Source organism: Colius striatus, chromosome 2 (genome assembly GCF_028858725.1).
Source record: "Colius striatus isolate bColStr4 chromosome 2, bColStr4.1.hap1, whole genome shotgun sequence".
NCBI lineage: Eukaryota > Metazoa > Chordata > Aves > Coliiformes > Coliidae > Colius > Colius striatus.
This window is the reverse complement of record NC_084760.1, coordinates 92,019,703-92,035,850: the sequence shown is the minus strand read 5'-3', so window position 1 is coordinate 92,035,850 and position 16,148 is coordinate 92,019,703. Positions and strand designations below refer to the sequence as shown.

The following is a 16,148-nucleotide window of genomic DNA, read 5'->3' as shown; positions in this document are numbered from 1 at the left end:
GCCAAGGATCATGTTCTGTCCTGGTGCTAGAACTACCATGCTGCAGTCAGCAAGTAGAAGAGCAGCTCAGTCACAGCTTTCACTTAACCATCTCAAGCGTTGCTCTTTCATGTCCTGCGAGAAACTTGCTGTTTGCTGACACCATAGTACTTGCATCTGAGACAACCCTGCAGATCACATGTCCTGAATGAAACTTCCTGAGCAAATTATTGTGTGCATACTCCATTTTGAAGCTTGTCTATGTTAACTCTGCTTTGGCTTTGAATTCTGTGCTCTAGGTTTGTTTTTCTGAATTGTCCTCCTCATCCTGTGTGCAAAACTTCTGTGAAGATGGGGATTTTTTGGTGGTCTTTTCTTTCCCTTCTGTGAAACAAATTAGCACATCTGTTCTTTGCTGTTCTCCTTTATGCTGAGACAAGGAACTTGTTCATGGAATCCACATCTCTGTGCAGACCCACTGTCTGTCCTCCCTCTGTTACTCCTGGTATTTTTCGTATTAAAACCTAATGTAGTGATAACACAGAATTACAAATCACTTCAGCTTTACCCTTCGCTTTCCCTGTGATTCCATTCATGTTTTTGTGATGCTTTTGCTTGTGCTTTACTATTTTAAGAAGGTTTTTACTCAAAGTCAAGAAAAACAAGCTAATGACATGTCAGCTGCTTTTCAAAGCATGTTGACCTCATGTGTTATTCCCCCCACCCCGGTTCTCTGTATTCTGACCATCTGTCTAATTCCAGAAACTTTGGCAGGACTCACCTTGGCTTTCAGAGCAATGTAAGGATATTGTCAGGATTCAACAAGTGCATACTTTACCTTTGGAGTAGTCCCTGCAGAATTGGAGGATTGTTGTGCTCTGCACTGGTTTAAATATGCAGTTCTTTGGGGCTTTCTGTAATTGGTGTTCTTATCTGTGATAATAAATGGAAAGTTCCTCCCAGTCTTGTGTTATAGCATTTGGAAGATGACTGGAGGTGGTAGGTTGGCCAAAGAAACCCCAGTCTGCCAACTGCAAGGAGTCCTTGGGTAACGTGAGCAGTAAGATCTGTGGGAGGTTATGTCTTCTATCCTTGCCTAAATGTGAGTAAAGCTACTCTAGCCGTTCTGCCCTTGGCAGGGACAGCAAGGAGTGCTCTTGCCTCCTGCGCTGAAACAGCCAGTAACTAGGAAGGGCCGTTCTGCACATGGGTAAATATTCCGAGTTTTTGTCTGCAAGTAGCATGTCATGTCCCTAGGAAAGGGAGAGAGATGCTTAAGTTCTTTTAATTGTGGATAATTTCTTACACCAAAGAGCTCAGTAATGGTACTTAAAAGCACAGGGAACTTACAGGCTGTAGTTACAAATGAAGAATACACAAATATCCTCACATATCTTTGTTGTGCTTTCAAAGAAAGACAATTGCCGGGGGACACCAGAGTAATGCAGGCAGTCACTGAAATTTTGAGGGCAGTAACTGAGACTCTGGGGAGATCTGTAATCACATAGTATTCTCATCTGTGATGTTGCACTGGTTGTTGTTTGAGAAACTAGGACTGGGAGCTTCGACTTCTCCATGAGCTACATACAGATAGATCTTGGGAGCAAATGGTGATGTGTGGGGAGAGGGTGGAGAGTTTTGAATGAGTGGAGGTCTCCCTATATGTGAGATTCTCCCTGCAGCTTCACTTCCCTCGCTCTCTTGCCTTTGTCCCATCAAGGTAAAGCAGTAAGTAGGAAGCTGCTAGAAACAGCACAAAGGACATCTGTGTGTCTGCTGTAATAGTTTCTCCAGGGATTTGTGAGGGCTATCTAATAGATTTTTTTAAAGATTGCTTTGTGCCTCCATGTTTCAGAAACAATAGAACAGATGACAAAGCCTTGCTGTCTGATAAGTTCTGCTGTATGGAAAGGCAAGTGTTTGGTTTTGGTGAAGTGCTGAAGGAGCTTGGTTGTGATCAGAGCTTGTGGAAGAGCAGAGCTTTAGGCCAGTGTCACTTTTGGAAGCACAGGCCAAGTACAATGTGTACAGACAGGGTACACCTGCATGCACAGCTGATGGTGTCCTTTGCTACCCAGAGGGCTCACTCATGCATTTGTCACCAAAGGGGAAAGGGGGCAGAAATCTCATGCATCTTTAACTCAGATCAATGTCAGCTGGGATCAAAACTACTAAAATCAATTCACTTAAGCACACAGAAGATCACAGTTGACTTTGGGTTGTGCTGGTGCTTTAAATTAATGTTTTCTCCTTCAGTCACTCTAAATTTCTTCTCATTTTAACCCTGAAACTGGATTTGTGCATAACAACAGTGTCTCTGTAAAGCTTTGTTTTGAAGTTAGTTGCACCTATGGCTAACTGCTGCCTTAATTTGGTTGCATTTTATGACTCATGTTCAGTCTTTATGAAACCAGACCGACATTTGTTGCATTTTTAAAAGCCAATTAAAGTAGTAGATAACAAATGGAGAACACTCACTTGTGTTTTTAAATGAGGAGAGAGATTATCGGGTTCTGTATATCGCTATCATATTTCATATTTTTATGTTATTCATACTTCTTAGTGCAGGATTTCTCAGCCAATTCAAACTAAGATGTAGGGATTAGATTGTGAGTGCTTCTAGGGGCATGAGAAATGTCCAGAGGGGAGGGTTCAGCTATGTGATGAGTGAAATACCAAAGAGGCAGCCTGGAGGGTTTCTCTCCTGCCAAATAGTAAACTTCAGAGAGAAAATGTAAGCAAACCTGCGTGAACGCTGAGCTCTGTGGCCGGCAATTAATAAAGCAGGGAGCATGAATGAACCGTACTACAAAGTAGCCCAGGATTTCTATACATCTGACCTCAAGAAACCTCCACTGAAGGAAGCATATATTTGGCCCTGCAATGAAAGGAGCAGCAGCAGCTCTGGAGTTTCCTTTTCTTGCCCATTTGTCTGTCTTTGCCTCTCCTTGTTTTGCCTGGTAGGCAGTCTGCTGGGGCATCCTCAGTGCTTGGATTACGGGCTGCCTTTCCAGCCTCCTTTTTACTTGGAGTTCTGCTCTGCCTATGAAGACTTTGGCTGCTGTGACCAGGAAAGAGACAACAGCATTGCAGCAAAATACTGGGGCATTATGGATTCTTTTGATCTTCAGGTTCATAAGCTGTGTGGTAGGTATATCAAAGATATCCTGTGTCAGGTAGGGCAGAAAAATAGTATCTATACTACACTTTGCGCTGACTTGAGGGATTAGTTGTCATTCTGATAGCAAAATAAGTAGCTGCAAGAGGCTATGCAGAGAGATGTGGGAATATGGGAAATGTGGGCTGACAGTGTAATGGTACCTAATCCTCAGCAGGCATTTTGCAAAATGCTTTGTGTAAGGTTCAGCACTTTGTAGTACCTGGCAATATATAGTGACATTTGCCAGCAAGAATCATTTATGGAAACTTTGCCTCAGACGGTGATGATGAGAATCCTACTGCTCTGGTAATTTTCTCATAAATGAAAGAGAGAGTTACAGATCGGTATTTATTTTCTGCATGCAGATACTGAATGGTGGATTCCAAATGTCACAGGATCAACTGATACAGGAATTGCTAGGCAAATTGTTTGGGTCCCTGGACTCCATGAAGGATGTGTTTTTGTTGTGTTTCTGCCGAGGATGCTCCAAATGGTGTGGCTGTTAAAGTAAACCAAAATGTAACAGGCAGTGGTTTCACACAACTGCTATAAAGGTCCTGAGGCTTTAGTTGCTCTGTTTTCATCAGTGCTGTCTCCCCACTATCCGCTTGGCTCACAGGAATAAGCACTGCGCAGTCAGAAAAGACCAAAGGCACTGTTCTTCCTGAGCCTCCCTGTAATTAGAGAGTGGAACTGACCTGCCTTTTTAACAACTTAATCTCGCAAAGCTGGGTTTCCTGCATGCCAAAACAGAAAGCAGCCAAAAGACACATTTAAACTTACTAATAACGTATGAAACTTGTTCAAGTTAATACTTCCTTAGCCCTAAAATATTATCTGAGTACCAAAATGTTTCCAGGGTCTCTGGATACTGGCAAGATTCTGGCATCTTCTTGGGGTGGGAGGGGACTCCCTTTCGATACTAGGGCTGAAAAAAAAAAAAATAGCATCAGAGTTTTGTCACTTACAGTCGGTAAACCAGAAAAAGATGTTACGTGTCCTAGCTGTACCATCTTGTTGATGTTATGCAGCTTTTTTATACATGTTGCAGGTAGATAAAGCACTGTAAAAGTTACTATTGCTTCTTTGCTCATTCTGCAGGGCATAATTTAATTTTGCATTTCTTCTAAGTGTATTTGGTAGCAAAAACAAAAGGCAGGACTTCAGTTAAAGTTCTGATGGTAAGAAGTGCTCTGATTGATATTATTTGTATGGAACTGGGGACACAAAGATTAGTCTAGGAAGCAATGGACAAGATAATATTATTAGCTTTTGTCTTTTGAATAAAGAGGTGTAGGTGCTTATTGATGAATCTTTAGCATCATCATGATGAAACTTTAGAATCATTAGCAGCTGCTCTGATTTAGAGAAAACAGTCTTATTTCACATCTTTGGAGGAGATCAGGGTAGTAGCAATGTGTTCTACCAATGCAGCTCATTCAGTCAAGTGTTCTTTCAGTGGCAGAACCAGCAGACAGTAAAAACCAGATAGCGTTTCTTTTTTCCTCCCCAGCCTTCCTGGTGTGGTGATGAACGGTGTGCTGGTTGTTACACCGAAGAAGGTGGGGGTTTTTTTTGGTGACTGAGGCAGTCTCAATGGTCCTGCGGAGCCACAGAAGCATGACACAGAATGTACCTTACCTTGGCAGGGGAGCTCTGTGTTTGTTAAAAGACGTAAGATGATTAGATGAGGATGTGTTCCAGACCACATCCTGCTGTCACTCTAAGCCAGATATGTTTTTCTGGAATGCTAACAGGCAGAAGAGATATCTAAAGCAATCTGGCTCTGCTGGTAGAGCTGCTTCAGTTTTTATCTGGCAAGACCTGTATTTTTGCTAGCTACACTTGTTCTAAGTACTCCTAGCTTTAGAGCCTGACCCTCGGCTGAGCTGGTCAAGAATTTAAACATTAAATTAACATTAAATATGAAACTCCCAACACACTGCCTGTAGTGTTCTTGAAGAGGTGCAACTTGCCTGAATATAAAAATTCCCTGGATGCAAACCTTGCTACATGCACCAGAACAGCTGTTTGGCTGATGGCTGAGATGATGTTTCTCTATGCAGAAAACTCCCACAGAACAGGCTTAAAAATCCAAAATGACCACTTAAGCCTTATTCAAGCTGATTGAAAGCCATGCTATTAGCATGGGATAGGAGTTAGTGCAGGGAACGCAACATACTTTTTAAGCTGGTTTTAATTTAAGGCCTGACTTGATTGCTGAATTCACACTCTTATTGCAGAGAAACTATTACAAAACAGAAAAGTATCAACTTGATCTTAGTAGCTTCTGTTGCTTCTGCCCTGTAAAGCAGTGGGATTAATTGTATCGCTTCACACACACTTGTGTGAGGTGGAAGCAGATAACCTTTAGTGACTGCAAGGCTACCTCATCCCGAGGGTTTATGTAGATCCTGAGGAATGGCCTCCATCTCCCATGTCTTGTTGGCTCTGTGTGCTGCAGGTGTTGTTTGCCAGGCAAACACTGTGTGGGAAGCCCCACAACTGGAAAGGCATGGCAGCAGCTTGGAGGCTGTGCTTACTGAGGAGGAGGAAGAACTGTAGGAGACACTTAGACTGCATGCTGTGGGCAGAACATAGTTGGTGGAGCTCAGGGACAGTGAAAATATGATGGGTTTGTCTTCATTTTCTCTTCTCATTGTTGCTCTGGGAGCTGGACTATGTTCCCACTTATTGATAGTAAAAAATGTTTTCAAAGCTGTTAATAATGCAATGGCTTCTGAACAGAGCTGAGGGAAGTTTTAGACTGCCAGTGACTTGTGTACAGTAGAGTGGTGGGCCAGCTGCATGTTAGTTGCAATGAGGGAGCTTCCCAGGACTCAAAATACAGCACAGGTTAGGCTCCTTGGTGACACCTTATCAGGCTGACACAGAGTGGTCCCCTGGTCACTTGAGATCAGCACCATATTTTGTGAAAACTAGCAACTCAAACTTATCTGGGAGTGTGTCAGGGTGTACTGCTCAAAGTGGAAAGGGTAAGCCATGCTGAATGGACTCAGCAAGCATCAGAGGAGGAACGTGCCAGCCAAGTGTTGCTGAATGCCTTGCCCAAAAGCTCCTCTTCTTTGAGAAAGTGAGAACAGAAAGATGCTTACCTGAAGCTCTGGCTTTGGGGGATGGCACCAAGGGCCTAATGGTGCCCTTCCTCTTTCTGGGAAGACATTAAACAGGGAAAATGGTGTGGTTCTGCTATCCAGGCCTGGGGTCAGGCTGCGAGGACAGGTCTGCCCCTTTGCAGACTGGGGACTTCTGGTTTGGGAAGAGAGGTTCCTTACAGATGTGATATATAAGTAACAGACACTAGTTCTGTGCAGCTTGATAACCAAATGGCAGCAAAGAAAAGTGAGAAACTTTACTTACACCTTCCAAGACTTGAAATGGCTTTACTACTTACAAGTCACGTCTGTTCTTAGTATGGCCAAAAGCCCTTGGGTTCTTCTATGAGCAAAGAAAACAGTTTGCTGTACTAGGTTTGGAATGAAGGTCTGTAGCTTTCCCATTAAATATCCTGGAAAGGCTGCTATTTGCACCAAAAAAAACCCCAAGTCAATGCTTGTATAACTGCCTTGAATTTATTTGATTTTGTTTAATGAAGCAAACTTGTTTAATGAGACAGAAAAAAGTATTAATGTAGTACTTCTTCACTCTCTGACTGTCTATATACTTACCTTCCTACATATGTGCCCAATAAAAACTCTGGATGGACTGTTTCAGGCTACTGGCATGAAAACCAGTAAAATAATATTTCTGCAGGATTTGGCTCCCTCTGTTTTAAATTCTGTAACTTTGTGCTGATTTTAATGGAATTTAATGTGGGATTTTAATGGAAGTATTTTATGGAACTTCTGGCCCTGGGTTTTTGCAAGACGAGGAGCTGAAATTTAGGTACAGATTCAAACACAATGCCTGATTGTTTTCAGTGTTTAATCTGTATTTTCCACAGCTAAAAACTTAATCATATTTGAAGGGATATAATTTTAGACACATAGCACTTCAAAAGTTGCCTGCAGTATTTTTTTCTCCCTAAAGATCACAGATAGAGTCAATGGCAGCAACATGAATTGTGTAAGATGGTATTTACTTATTTGAATTGTTTTCAAGTCTCAACTACAGCCTGCTTCTGGGATATTATGCACACAATGGAGGATGTATGTCATTAGACCAGAAATTAATTTAGCTTGTGTATTTAAGCAATGTTCACCTTTAGTACCTCCATTTTTTTTCTGTCAGAGTTTCACCTTTTTTTATATGATGCTCCATCACTTTTCTTCCGGGGTAAAGTGAGCCTCGTCCATCTTCTCAGTGTCAGTTGTGGTATTTACAGACCTCTGTCAGGCTGATCCTCTTTGCTCGAGACTGCTCAGTTCCACCCTCCCTATCTGTTTGCTCTCTTTGACTGTCCTCGTGGCTCTTCACTGTCTTTGTGGGTTTGTTCCCCTGTGTTGCTTTTGGGAGAACCAGAGCCATGCAGTGTTGAAGATGCGGGTGAACCTGTACCGGTTTTGTTTTTCTTTCTTCCCTAATTCTTGATTAGACCTAGGTATGGGCTTAACTGGCTTAAAATAAAATCTTAAATATAGCTGGAAAAGCCAATGATGCTAGCTGACATAAAAGATATGTCCAGCTTTGAGATGGCTGGTCTGGAGAAGACTGAAGTGTGAAGGCTGACATTCTCCATAATACAAAGGACTGCTGCAGTGAGTGAGTTAACAAATTCTTCTCTCAGTCTGTTAAGAACAGGTTACAATGTGCCTGGTTTAAAAATCTAGAAGGGGAATCTAAGGGGAATTTCTAAAAGTAAAGGGAAGGCTAGATTGCAAGAAGCAGCTGCCTGTTGCTTCCTTAAAATCCTCTTCAGGGGACAGCTCACAGCCTCCACGGATGTATTTCTGTTGGGCATAATTTAGGTGCAGCTGATTGTGCTTTGTTAAAGGAAACTACTACTGACCTCTAAATCCCCTTTGGCCATATTAGGAGTTGGACTAGATGATCTCTAAAGGTCCCTTCCAACCCTACCATTCTGTGATTCTATGATATTCTGAGTTAATGTCTACCACTTCACTTCCAAGATGTCCCATGTTCTCTTCCTTACTGCTTTTTCTTTGTATTACCCATTTGGTTCCATGAAGGTGTCTTGGCTTCTCCTGCTTGTATGCACCCACATAGTTATTTTCTTGTACTTTCTAGGAATGTTCTCCATACGCTGCACATCTCTATGATGCAGAAAACCCTCGGATGCTGCTAAGAGACCTCCCAGGGCTTTGTTTTGACTACTGCTCTGAGTTTCACCTTAACTGCCACTCTGCCATCAGCCTGGTGACGAGCAATAAGCACATCCAGGAATGCCACGAGACAAACAAGACATGTTTTTGCAACCTCCTTCACCTACAGGACAAGGACTATTGCTTCCCCAATGTGCTGAAGAACACTGACCTCAACTGCAACCTGGGCTGTGTGGTGGTGGGCCACAGAGGCTGCCTCCAGCTCTGTCTGACTGAGGTTGCCAACGGGCTGAGGAACCCAGTGCTGATGGTGCATACCGTGACCGTACCCACCACATGTTTGTAGCCGAGCAGGTGGGCATGGTCTGGGTCTATCTTCCTGACAGCAGCTGGCTGCAGGAGCCCTTTCTGGACATTAAAAGCATAGTGCTGGCTACGCAATGGGTAGGGGATGAGAGGGGCTTTCTGGGGATGAGTTTCCACCCCAAATACAGGGACAATGGGAAGTTTTACATCTATTACTCGTACACGGATAAGAACCGAGTGGAAAAGATCAGGATCAGTGAATTAAAGGTTATGATGTCTGACCCTAACAAAGACGATCCACGCTCAGAAAGGTGAAGTTCATGTTGATTGCTACTGTATGCCACAAGGAGAAATGGTTTTTCTCTGTGCCTGTCCTTCCCCGCTGCAGAGCCGGCACATTTTCAGTTCAAGTGTGTGACTGGCCTGCTATGAAGCTACTAGAGACTGATTGGCTAAAAGTCATATAGCTAAGTAGAAACAAAAGTGAAAAGAGGAGTCGGGAACTAGGCTTTCAGATCATTGTTCTCCCTCTTCCACTCTTGTTTACTAAAGAGCAATAATAGTGTTAAGCCTATTGTGGAATTTATATCTGCCCTAAATGTAGTTTGTACTGCAGAAGAACAGGGATGCTTCACTACAGCATTCATTCACTCTGATGTGTGTCCAACTGCCCTATCACCCCGCTAAGCAAAAAAGAAGCTAATTCTTAGCTATGGAGATGAATTTGTTACTAGTGGGCTTATTTTCTCTAGTTTCACGTTCACCTTAAGATGCTTCTGAAGCTCTCACATTCACCAACTGCTTCTTATGTAAGAAAGTGGCAATCAAAGATTTACAGGGCAACAAGTGCTCCCTGTAGAAGAGCACTTGTTTCCTGATGGGCCTAAACCAGGACAGCGGTCTTCATAAAGCTCTTTGGAAAGCGTGACAGAAGAACTGGGTATTGTTATAATGTTCCTTAAATGCTGGAAGTAGAGAGCTGGTCTCAAGCTCATGTAGCGATTCCAGAAACATTTGTATGAGCAGGCAACTGTAGAGCATGTGTTATCAACCTTTCTCTTCTGCTGTGCTGGCATCCACACGGCTATCAAGTTTTTTTTTTGTTTGGTTAGGTTTTTTTTTAATGGCCCAATCCTCAATTGACAACAAAACTGAATTAGATTTTGCTGTTAATCTGCAGTTTTTAATGAGTTACATTTATGGTCTTTATCCTCATCATTCAAGAGGAGATACTTGATCCAAGCAAGAAAAGTGAAGACAAGACTGTAATTCTGTGGGTCCTGATTGTCAGCTTGAGAAAGGGCTGAATGTGGTTTTTAACACTGACAGAGACAGAGCCTTTATTTTGTAAATGTCATGGCATAAAATGGAGGGAGCTCACTTACACACATTGTGCTGAAAATGTCAGCAAACCTGTGAAGGTGTTGAGTTCATGTGCAGTTGTTTGATCTTATTCCCTTCTCTAAAACTACTGGAATTTGGAAAGATGATCCCTGCCAAAGTGGTCGATGTAATCGTGATACAATATTTCCTGCAGGCTGGTACCTTTCTACATTGCTCATCTGATGCAGAGACTCTTGGTCCTAAGTATTCTGGAAGCTCATCGTGAATAAGCCTTGATAAGCAACTATACAGAAGAGCTCCTTAAAGCCCCTGGTTCTGTTCTGTCTCAGAGTAGGTTACCAAATTCCCGCTGAAACATAGCTATGCTGTTTGTTCAACTGTACTGGTCCTTCTAGTTGTTTTTGTGCCCATCAGTGTCACTGAGCAACTTTTTTGATGCTCTCTGGATGTAGATTTTCTCCCTCTTTGTCCTTTGGTGTTTAACAGGTGACATTCTTCCAATATTCACGTATGGCCGCAACGTGGGGAAGTCGGTCACCGGAGGTTACGTGTACAGAGGATGTGAATCGCCCAATTTGAACGGACTTTATATTTTTGGTGAATTCATGAGTGGATGAGACCAATTGTTTTTCTCTGCAGCTTCCATTCTGTACCCAACTTTGCCTTATCTAGGCAAATAAGCATCTAGAGCATCCCAAAGCCTTTTTGAGGTGAAGCAAATGAGAATCTTGAATGCCTGTGTATTAGATTAAGTGCTCTGACTATTTCAACAACATTTTTGCTGGAATCTAAATTTCCTCCAATTTGAAGTCCCTGGAATTGGATTTGCTTTTTTTCAGGTCTATTTTTCCAAAACATGGCCATTAATGCCAATGAATAGTCACTGACCTTTTTTTCAGTAATGCATGATTTTGTAAGGAACTAATCTTGATAATGGAAGTATAAAACACAAGGTTTTATTTTCCATCTAGTCGACTTATGGCTTTACAGGAAGATAAGTGGGCAAATGAGTGGAAGAAGCAAGATACCTGCATTGGCAACACAAGAGCTTGTGCTTTCCCTGGAATGCTCAGTTCTTACAGATAGATTTCATTTGCTGAGGATGAAGCAGGTAGGCATCATGCTAGCCCTACCTTTATTGGAAACTATATGGTTGGTTCTGTATTGCAGGGCAAATATCTGTATTGCTTCTCACATACTAGTAGAGAGTAGGTACTGCAAAACAGGTTTGTTGCCAGCTCAGCACAGAAGGTAGGGTTGGCAGGTAGTAAGGAGAGGTCCCTTGCCCTGTGAGACTGTGGCAGATCAGCTTGATGGGGAGAGCTCGGGAGACAGATACATGCACATTCAGTCTGAATGCTGCAGGTTTTCTAAGGAATTTGCACTCCTGTTTATTTCAGTCTTCCACTGTATTTCTGTTGCTCATTTATGCTGTTTCATTAATGAAAAGACTATACCAATGCAGTTTGTTCTTTCATTGTAACAATTCATCCTGAAGTTTTTCCAGCTTATCTGAATTTCCCCTGCTTCATTGGTATCAATTCGCCGGTCTTACTCTCAATGACAGCACTTCACTCTGTGGATTATAGACCAAGGCTTTATTTGGGGGTGAGAAAAGCCACTAATTTTAAAGTTTAGTAGAAATGTCTCAGTGCATAGGATTGTTGCTGTGGTAGTGATGACCAGATCTCTCACCAAGGTGAAAGTACCAATGCATACTTTACTCACTTTCATACTGTCTGCAGGTTTTTTGAGAATACATATGTGCTCTGGTGAGCTCTGAAGCTTCACGATTCAGCAGAAAAGAGGCTTGTAACAAAAAGATCCTAGCTACATGTTCAGTCAGAGATGCAGGTTTTACTGTGAAATATGTACAATTTTAACACGTGGAGTGAGTGGATGTTAAATGTTTCTTTGGTTATTCTTTTAGAAAGCACTATAGTGATGCCATTTAATTTCTAACACACCAGTCTTGCCTCTTTTGCAAGCTCCTATAATTTGCCTGGATATTCTAGTAAGTGCTGAAGGGGAAGGCATGAGTTCCTCTCCTCAGCAACCACACAGGAATAAGAAGCTTCTGTCTTGCATGGATTAGAAAATGGAGCAGTTGTTGGATTTGGATTTTGTATGACTGTGAGATGGTTAAATACTTGTTGTGTGGTCTTTCTCTGTTTGTAGCTTTTGGCTGCTGCTTTGGTATAAACAAGTTAAAAAACCCCACAAACGTATTTATATAGAGGAAAGTAACCTTTTAGAAGGCCACTGACATGAGGTAATGGAGGTCCTGGTCAGGCACCGTGCTCAAATGAGAGCTGCTGGTTCTGCATGGAACTTCTGATTCTGCTGCAATCAAGAGATCACTTGGTATCCCTGGGAATCCACCTGCACAGGTCAGGGTGAGATCAAAGCCCTCTTCTTGGTAGACATGAGTAAAGGAATGACTTGAAGGGGTTTTCTGACCACATGAATAGTGAAGAGCAGGAAAGAGAGGGAAATGGAAAACTGGGATTCAGCTTGGGTGCTTGAATCTGAGACTGGTTTTCTTTTTTCACCTCCATTTAGATGAGCTGTATTTTATGTCTACTTCTTACCCTAGTGCCTATGCACCACATGGATCACTCTACAAGTTTATTGATCCTGCAAGGTTAGTAATTAAAGATTCTTTTCTGTGCCAATTTTCTTGTCTAATGGCCATGTATTTTCCAGTTATCATAGCAGAAAGAATGCAAAGTACTACTGACACATAATCTCACTGATAGCCGTGACCAGTCCTCAGTTTTTATTCACCCACTGTACATCCAGTGCAACTTTAATCAGTTTTAGTGAATTTATTCTTCATTCACCATATCTGTGCACCCAAAAATAGAGTTCAGATACCTTAAAGGTCTGAAACAGCAAGGATCAAAATAGTGTCTCCTTGGTTGCATATCTGAAGTATTGCACAGTGGTGTTTTAAAAATGACAGTCCATATCTGTCAAGGTCATGTCATCAAGTATCTGTGATGTACCTGCATATAAATAAACTGCAGTTAACAGCTCAGCTATTCTTCATGAAGAGGAGTGAAACCTGGTGGTTTGTGCAGTGTTCAAATGACTGGAGCCTGAACTCGAGTTATTTTCCAAGCAAAATGCGTTTTCCCCACTGATTCTTGCTGAAGTCTGTTTTTACAATAATAAGAATGCTTATGTATTTTTTCCTCTCCCAAGCTTTTGGATCTTGCTGAAAAGCATTCAATGAGTTTCAAATAACCCTGTAAGTAGACACAGTGGTCACGTGTCTGTGCTGTTGCTAAGATCTCAAGACGCCAACGAAATGAAGAAAACAAGTTATGTTTTCTTGGGAAGTTAAATCCAAAACTAGATAGTTAATTCAAGCTCCGTACCAAGATGATGGGGATAGGAACTGGAGTCTTTTATTTGCTGTAACTACTTGAGGAGACTCTTGCCTTTAACAGCTTGTCTGCCAAGAAGCTTTCGAACTATATTAACTGTGGCTGACCAAAATGTAATGTTTTCAATTAAAAAAATGAAATATTATAAACATTGAGAGCTGGGGCATGCTCTTTCCAAATAGCCCTATAGTCCCTTTGCCACTCCTAATGTGCCATCAGGACGATTACGATGAGAAACTCTCTCCTCTTTCCCACTGTAGCCTCCTGGGAAGAGGGAGGGGTGGGGGGAGGTGTTTTAAGATTCAATTGTATTTCTCATTTCCCTGTTGTGATGGTTATTGTGCTGTGCCTCCAGCAGCATGACATGTAGCTGAACACACCTAACCAGCACTCTTCAACTCTTTGGTGGGTTACAAGTTCATGAAGGCACAAACAAATTAACCCACACTAAAACCGATCAGCTATTGATGTTGAGTAAAGACATCCCAGTCTGCCTGATAGCAGAAGTTGACCAGAAGGGGTGGTAGAAGAGAAGCTTCAGCCTTCCAGCTGCTATTGCTATTCAGACAGAGATTTTATGGCTTGTAGCACTTGTTAGGCTCTTAAATTCCACCAACATTGCACTCCTGGTGCCTAAAGTGCTCTCATGCCTCTTCTAGCAGAGGCAAACGACAAGCGGGGATTGATGTGTGCCTCTGCAATAAAGAAATGTGCTTAATCTCTCCTATCTGCCTATGGCTTTCTGTTTCCCAAGGTGAGCTCCACCACGGAAGTGTAAATACAAGCCTGTTCCAGTGAAAACAAAGAGTAAACAGATACAATTTTTTCCACATGCAAGTGAGTTGTCAGAGTTTCGTTTTACTGAGAAGCAAAGTGTATAAACATCTTACAGGCAGGTGACTGAAATCTTTAGCTGTCTTAAGAACTGAAGCACTGAGCAGGAGCAATCTTGAAGTTAGGATATCACATTAAATGTGTGCCTCTGTCATCTACTAGATGCTAGCCTTTTCTTAATTCCAGGCTCTGATTTTTTTTATAAGTGTTGCCCAATAATAGTGTAAATGGGCATCACAAGGGAACCAATGACTTTGATTCAGGCATTGGGCTTGTTCTGAGAAGTTCTGAGCATCTCATCCCTGGCTCTGTTACAAATAAATAATCTCCTCTCTGTACATCTAAGGGAGTCAATCTTGCTTTCTCCTGGCCTTTTTCTCTCTTATGTCCTGATGTTAGCGTAATGTGAGAAATTAATGTTGTTAAGTCTGCCAGAGAAGTGTGCAAGGTTTCATCATATTCTACCTGGAATTACTTTCCTTACATATATATCCATCATTTCTAAAATGAAACAAATTTTATTTCCATGAAACTCAAGGTTCTTTTGATGGAAGAGGAGGGATTTATATGGTGTGTACTTCTTTCAGAATGTCAGCTATTTTTCTTAACTGTAGCTCTAATAAAGGTTGATATCAGTCATATCTCTGAATTAGCCTTCTGCTACTGTAAAGCAGAGAGGCTAACCCATATTAATAATTTTCCTCAGATACTGTCTGTGAGCTGCTTAATGAACCCTCAACAACCAAGCCTCCAAAAAAATCCTCTACCCCCACTGCTGCCATCCCAACAGTATCCTCTAAGCATGCTAAAAAGACCACATCCACCAAAATAAAAGCATCAACATTGAAAACAGCTGGTAAAAAGAGACAGAAAATCAAAACTAAGGCTGGACCTAACAAGGCAAAGCAGGAAGAGAAGCCTGCATGCATTTCCAGAACTACACCAGCACCACCTGTGCCAAAAAAGAACTCCCACCTGACCAGAACCAAGAAGCTGCTTTCAAAGACAGTAGCCCTAGCCAATGGAAAAATGGAAATGACAATGAAGGAGAGTAGATAAAGAAGTGCCTTTTAAATCTCAGTATTGTCCCAGAAAAAACAAGTCACTTAGAAGGTGGTGAAATAAATGGTTTGAATAGTGACTAAATAGAATCAGCTGCTTTGTTCTGGTAATGCTCTGGGTGCATCTCTGTTAGTGTCTCTAGATGTTCTGCTAACCTCAGCAGCGCCAAATAGTACCTGTCTTTACTAATCCCACTGTGATGTCCTGTTCTGAAAATAGGTAGCTCTGAGAGTCTCTGATGGACATTCCTGGGGTAGATTTGGCCGTGTAGGACTATGTAATAAATCCAAATGCCTCTGATGTTCAGGACTTGCATCTTTTATCCTAGAGTATGAAACAGACATATTAGTGATCTTACCTTTGTTTTCCTTTAACTGAAAGGCACTGAAAAGAGCACGTTAAGAGTAATTGCCTTTGAAACAATGAACTTAAGTATTTTTCTAAGTAGTATTTTTTTTTCCAAGGTATGTGAAATTAATGAGCAGTTAGGTGCTGGAAGGAGAGGGGGGAGAGCAAGGCCAGTGGGAGGCTGCATTATCCACCGTGGAAGACGGACCGTAACAACTCTCAGCTCCAGAGAAGTGAGGCTTAGGCTGCGCGTGGAGGGTGTCTAAGAGGGAGCTGAAGCACACGACCTTGTTTTTTCACTTTTGAAGTCATATTTGTGTTCTACCACCCTTCTCTGGGTATTTTGGATGCAAACAGCAGCTCCCAGAAGGCGGGTAACTACATCCGTCTGCAGCCCGGGTGGCTGACCGCCCTCGCGTCCCCGCTGGCCCCGTGGAGGCGGCTCCGCTAACGCGGAGCGGAACTCTCGCCTCGGTCAAA

The 16,148-nt window shown here is 42.2% G+C and overlaps 1 protein-coding gene across 1 annotated transcript; it reads left to right on the top strand.

Moving 5' to 3' along the window:
- The first annotated feature begins 2,771 nt into the window (after nt 1–2,771).
- On the top strand, nt 2,772–16,119 carry HHIPL2 (HHIP like 2). The gene is given in 10 exon segments (XM_061989637.1): nt 2,772–3,155; nt 8,348–8,696; nt 8,699–8,999; nt 10,129–10,229; nt 10,519–10,657; nt 11,004–11,143; nt 12,595–12,676; nt 14,179–14,261; nt 14,965–15,309; nt 15,977–16,119. Coding segments are annotated over 10 exon segments (2,067 nt in total).
- The last annotated feature ends 29 nt before the right edge of the window (nt 16,120–16,148 follow it).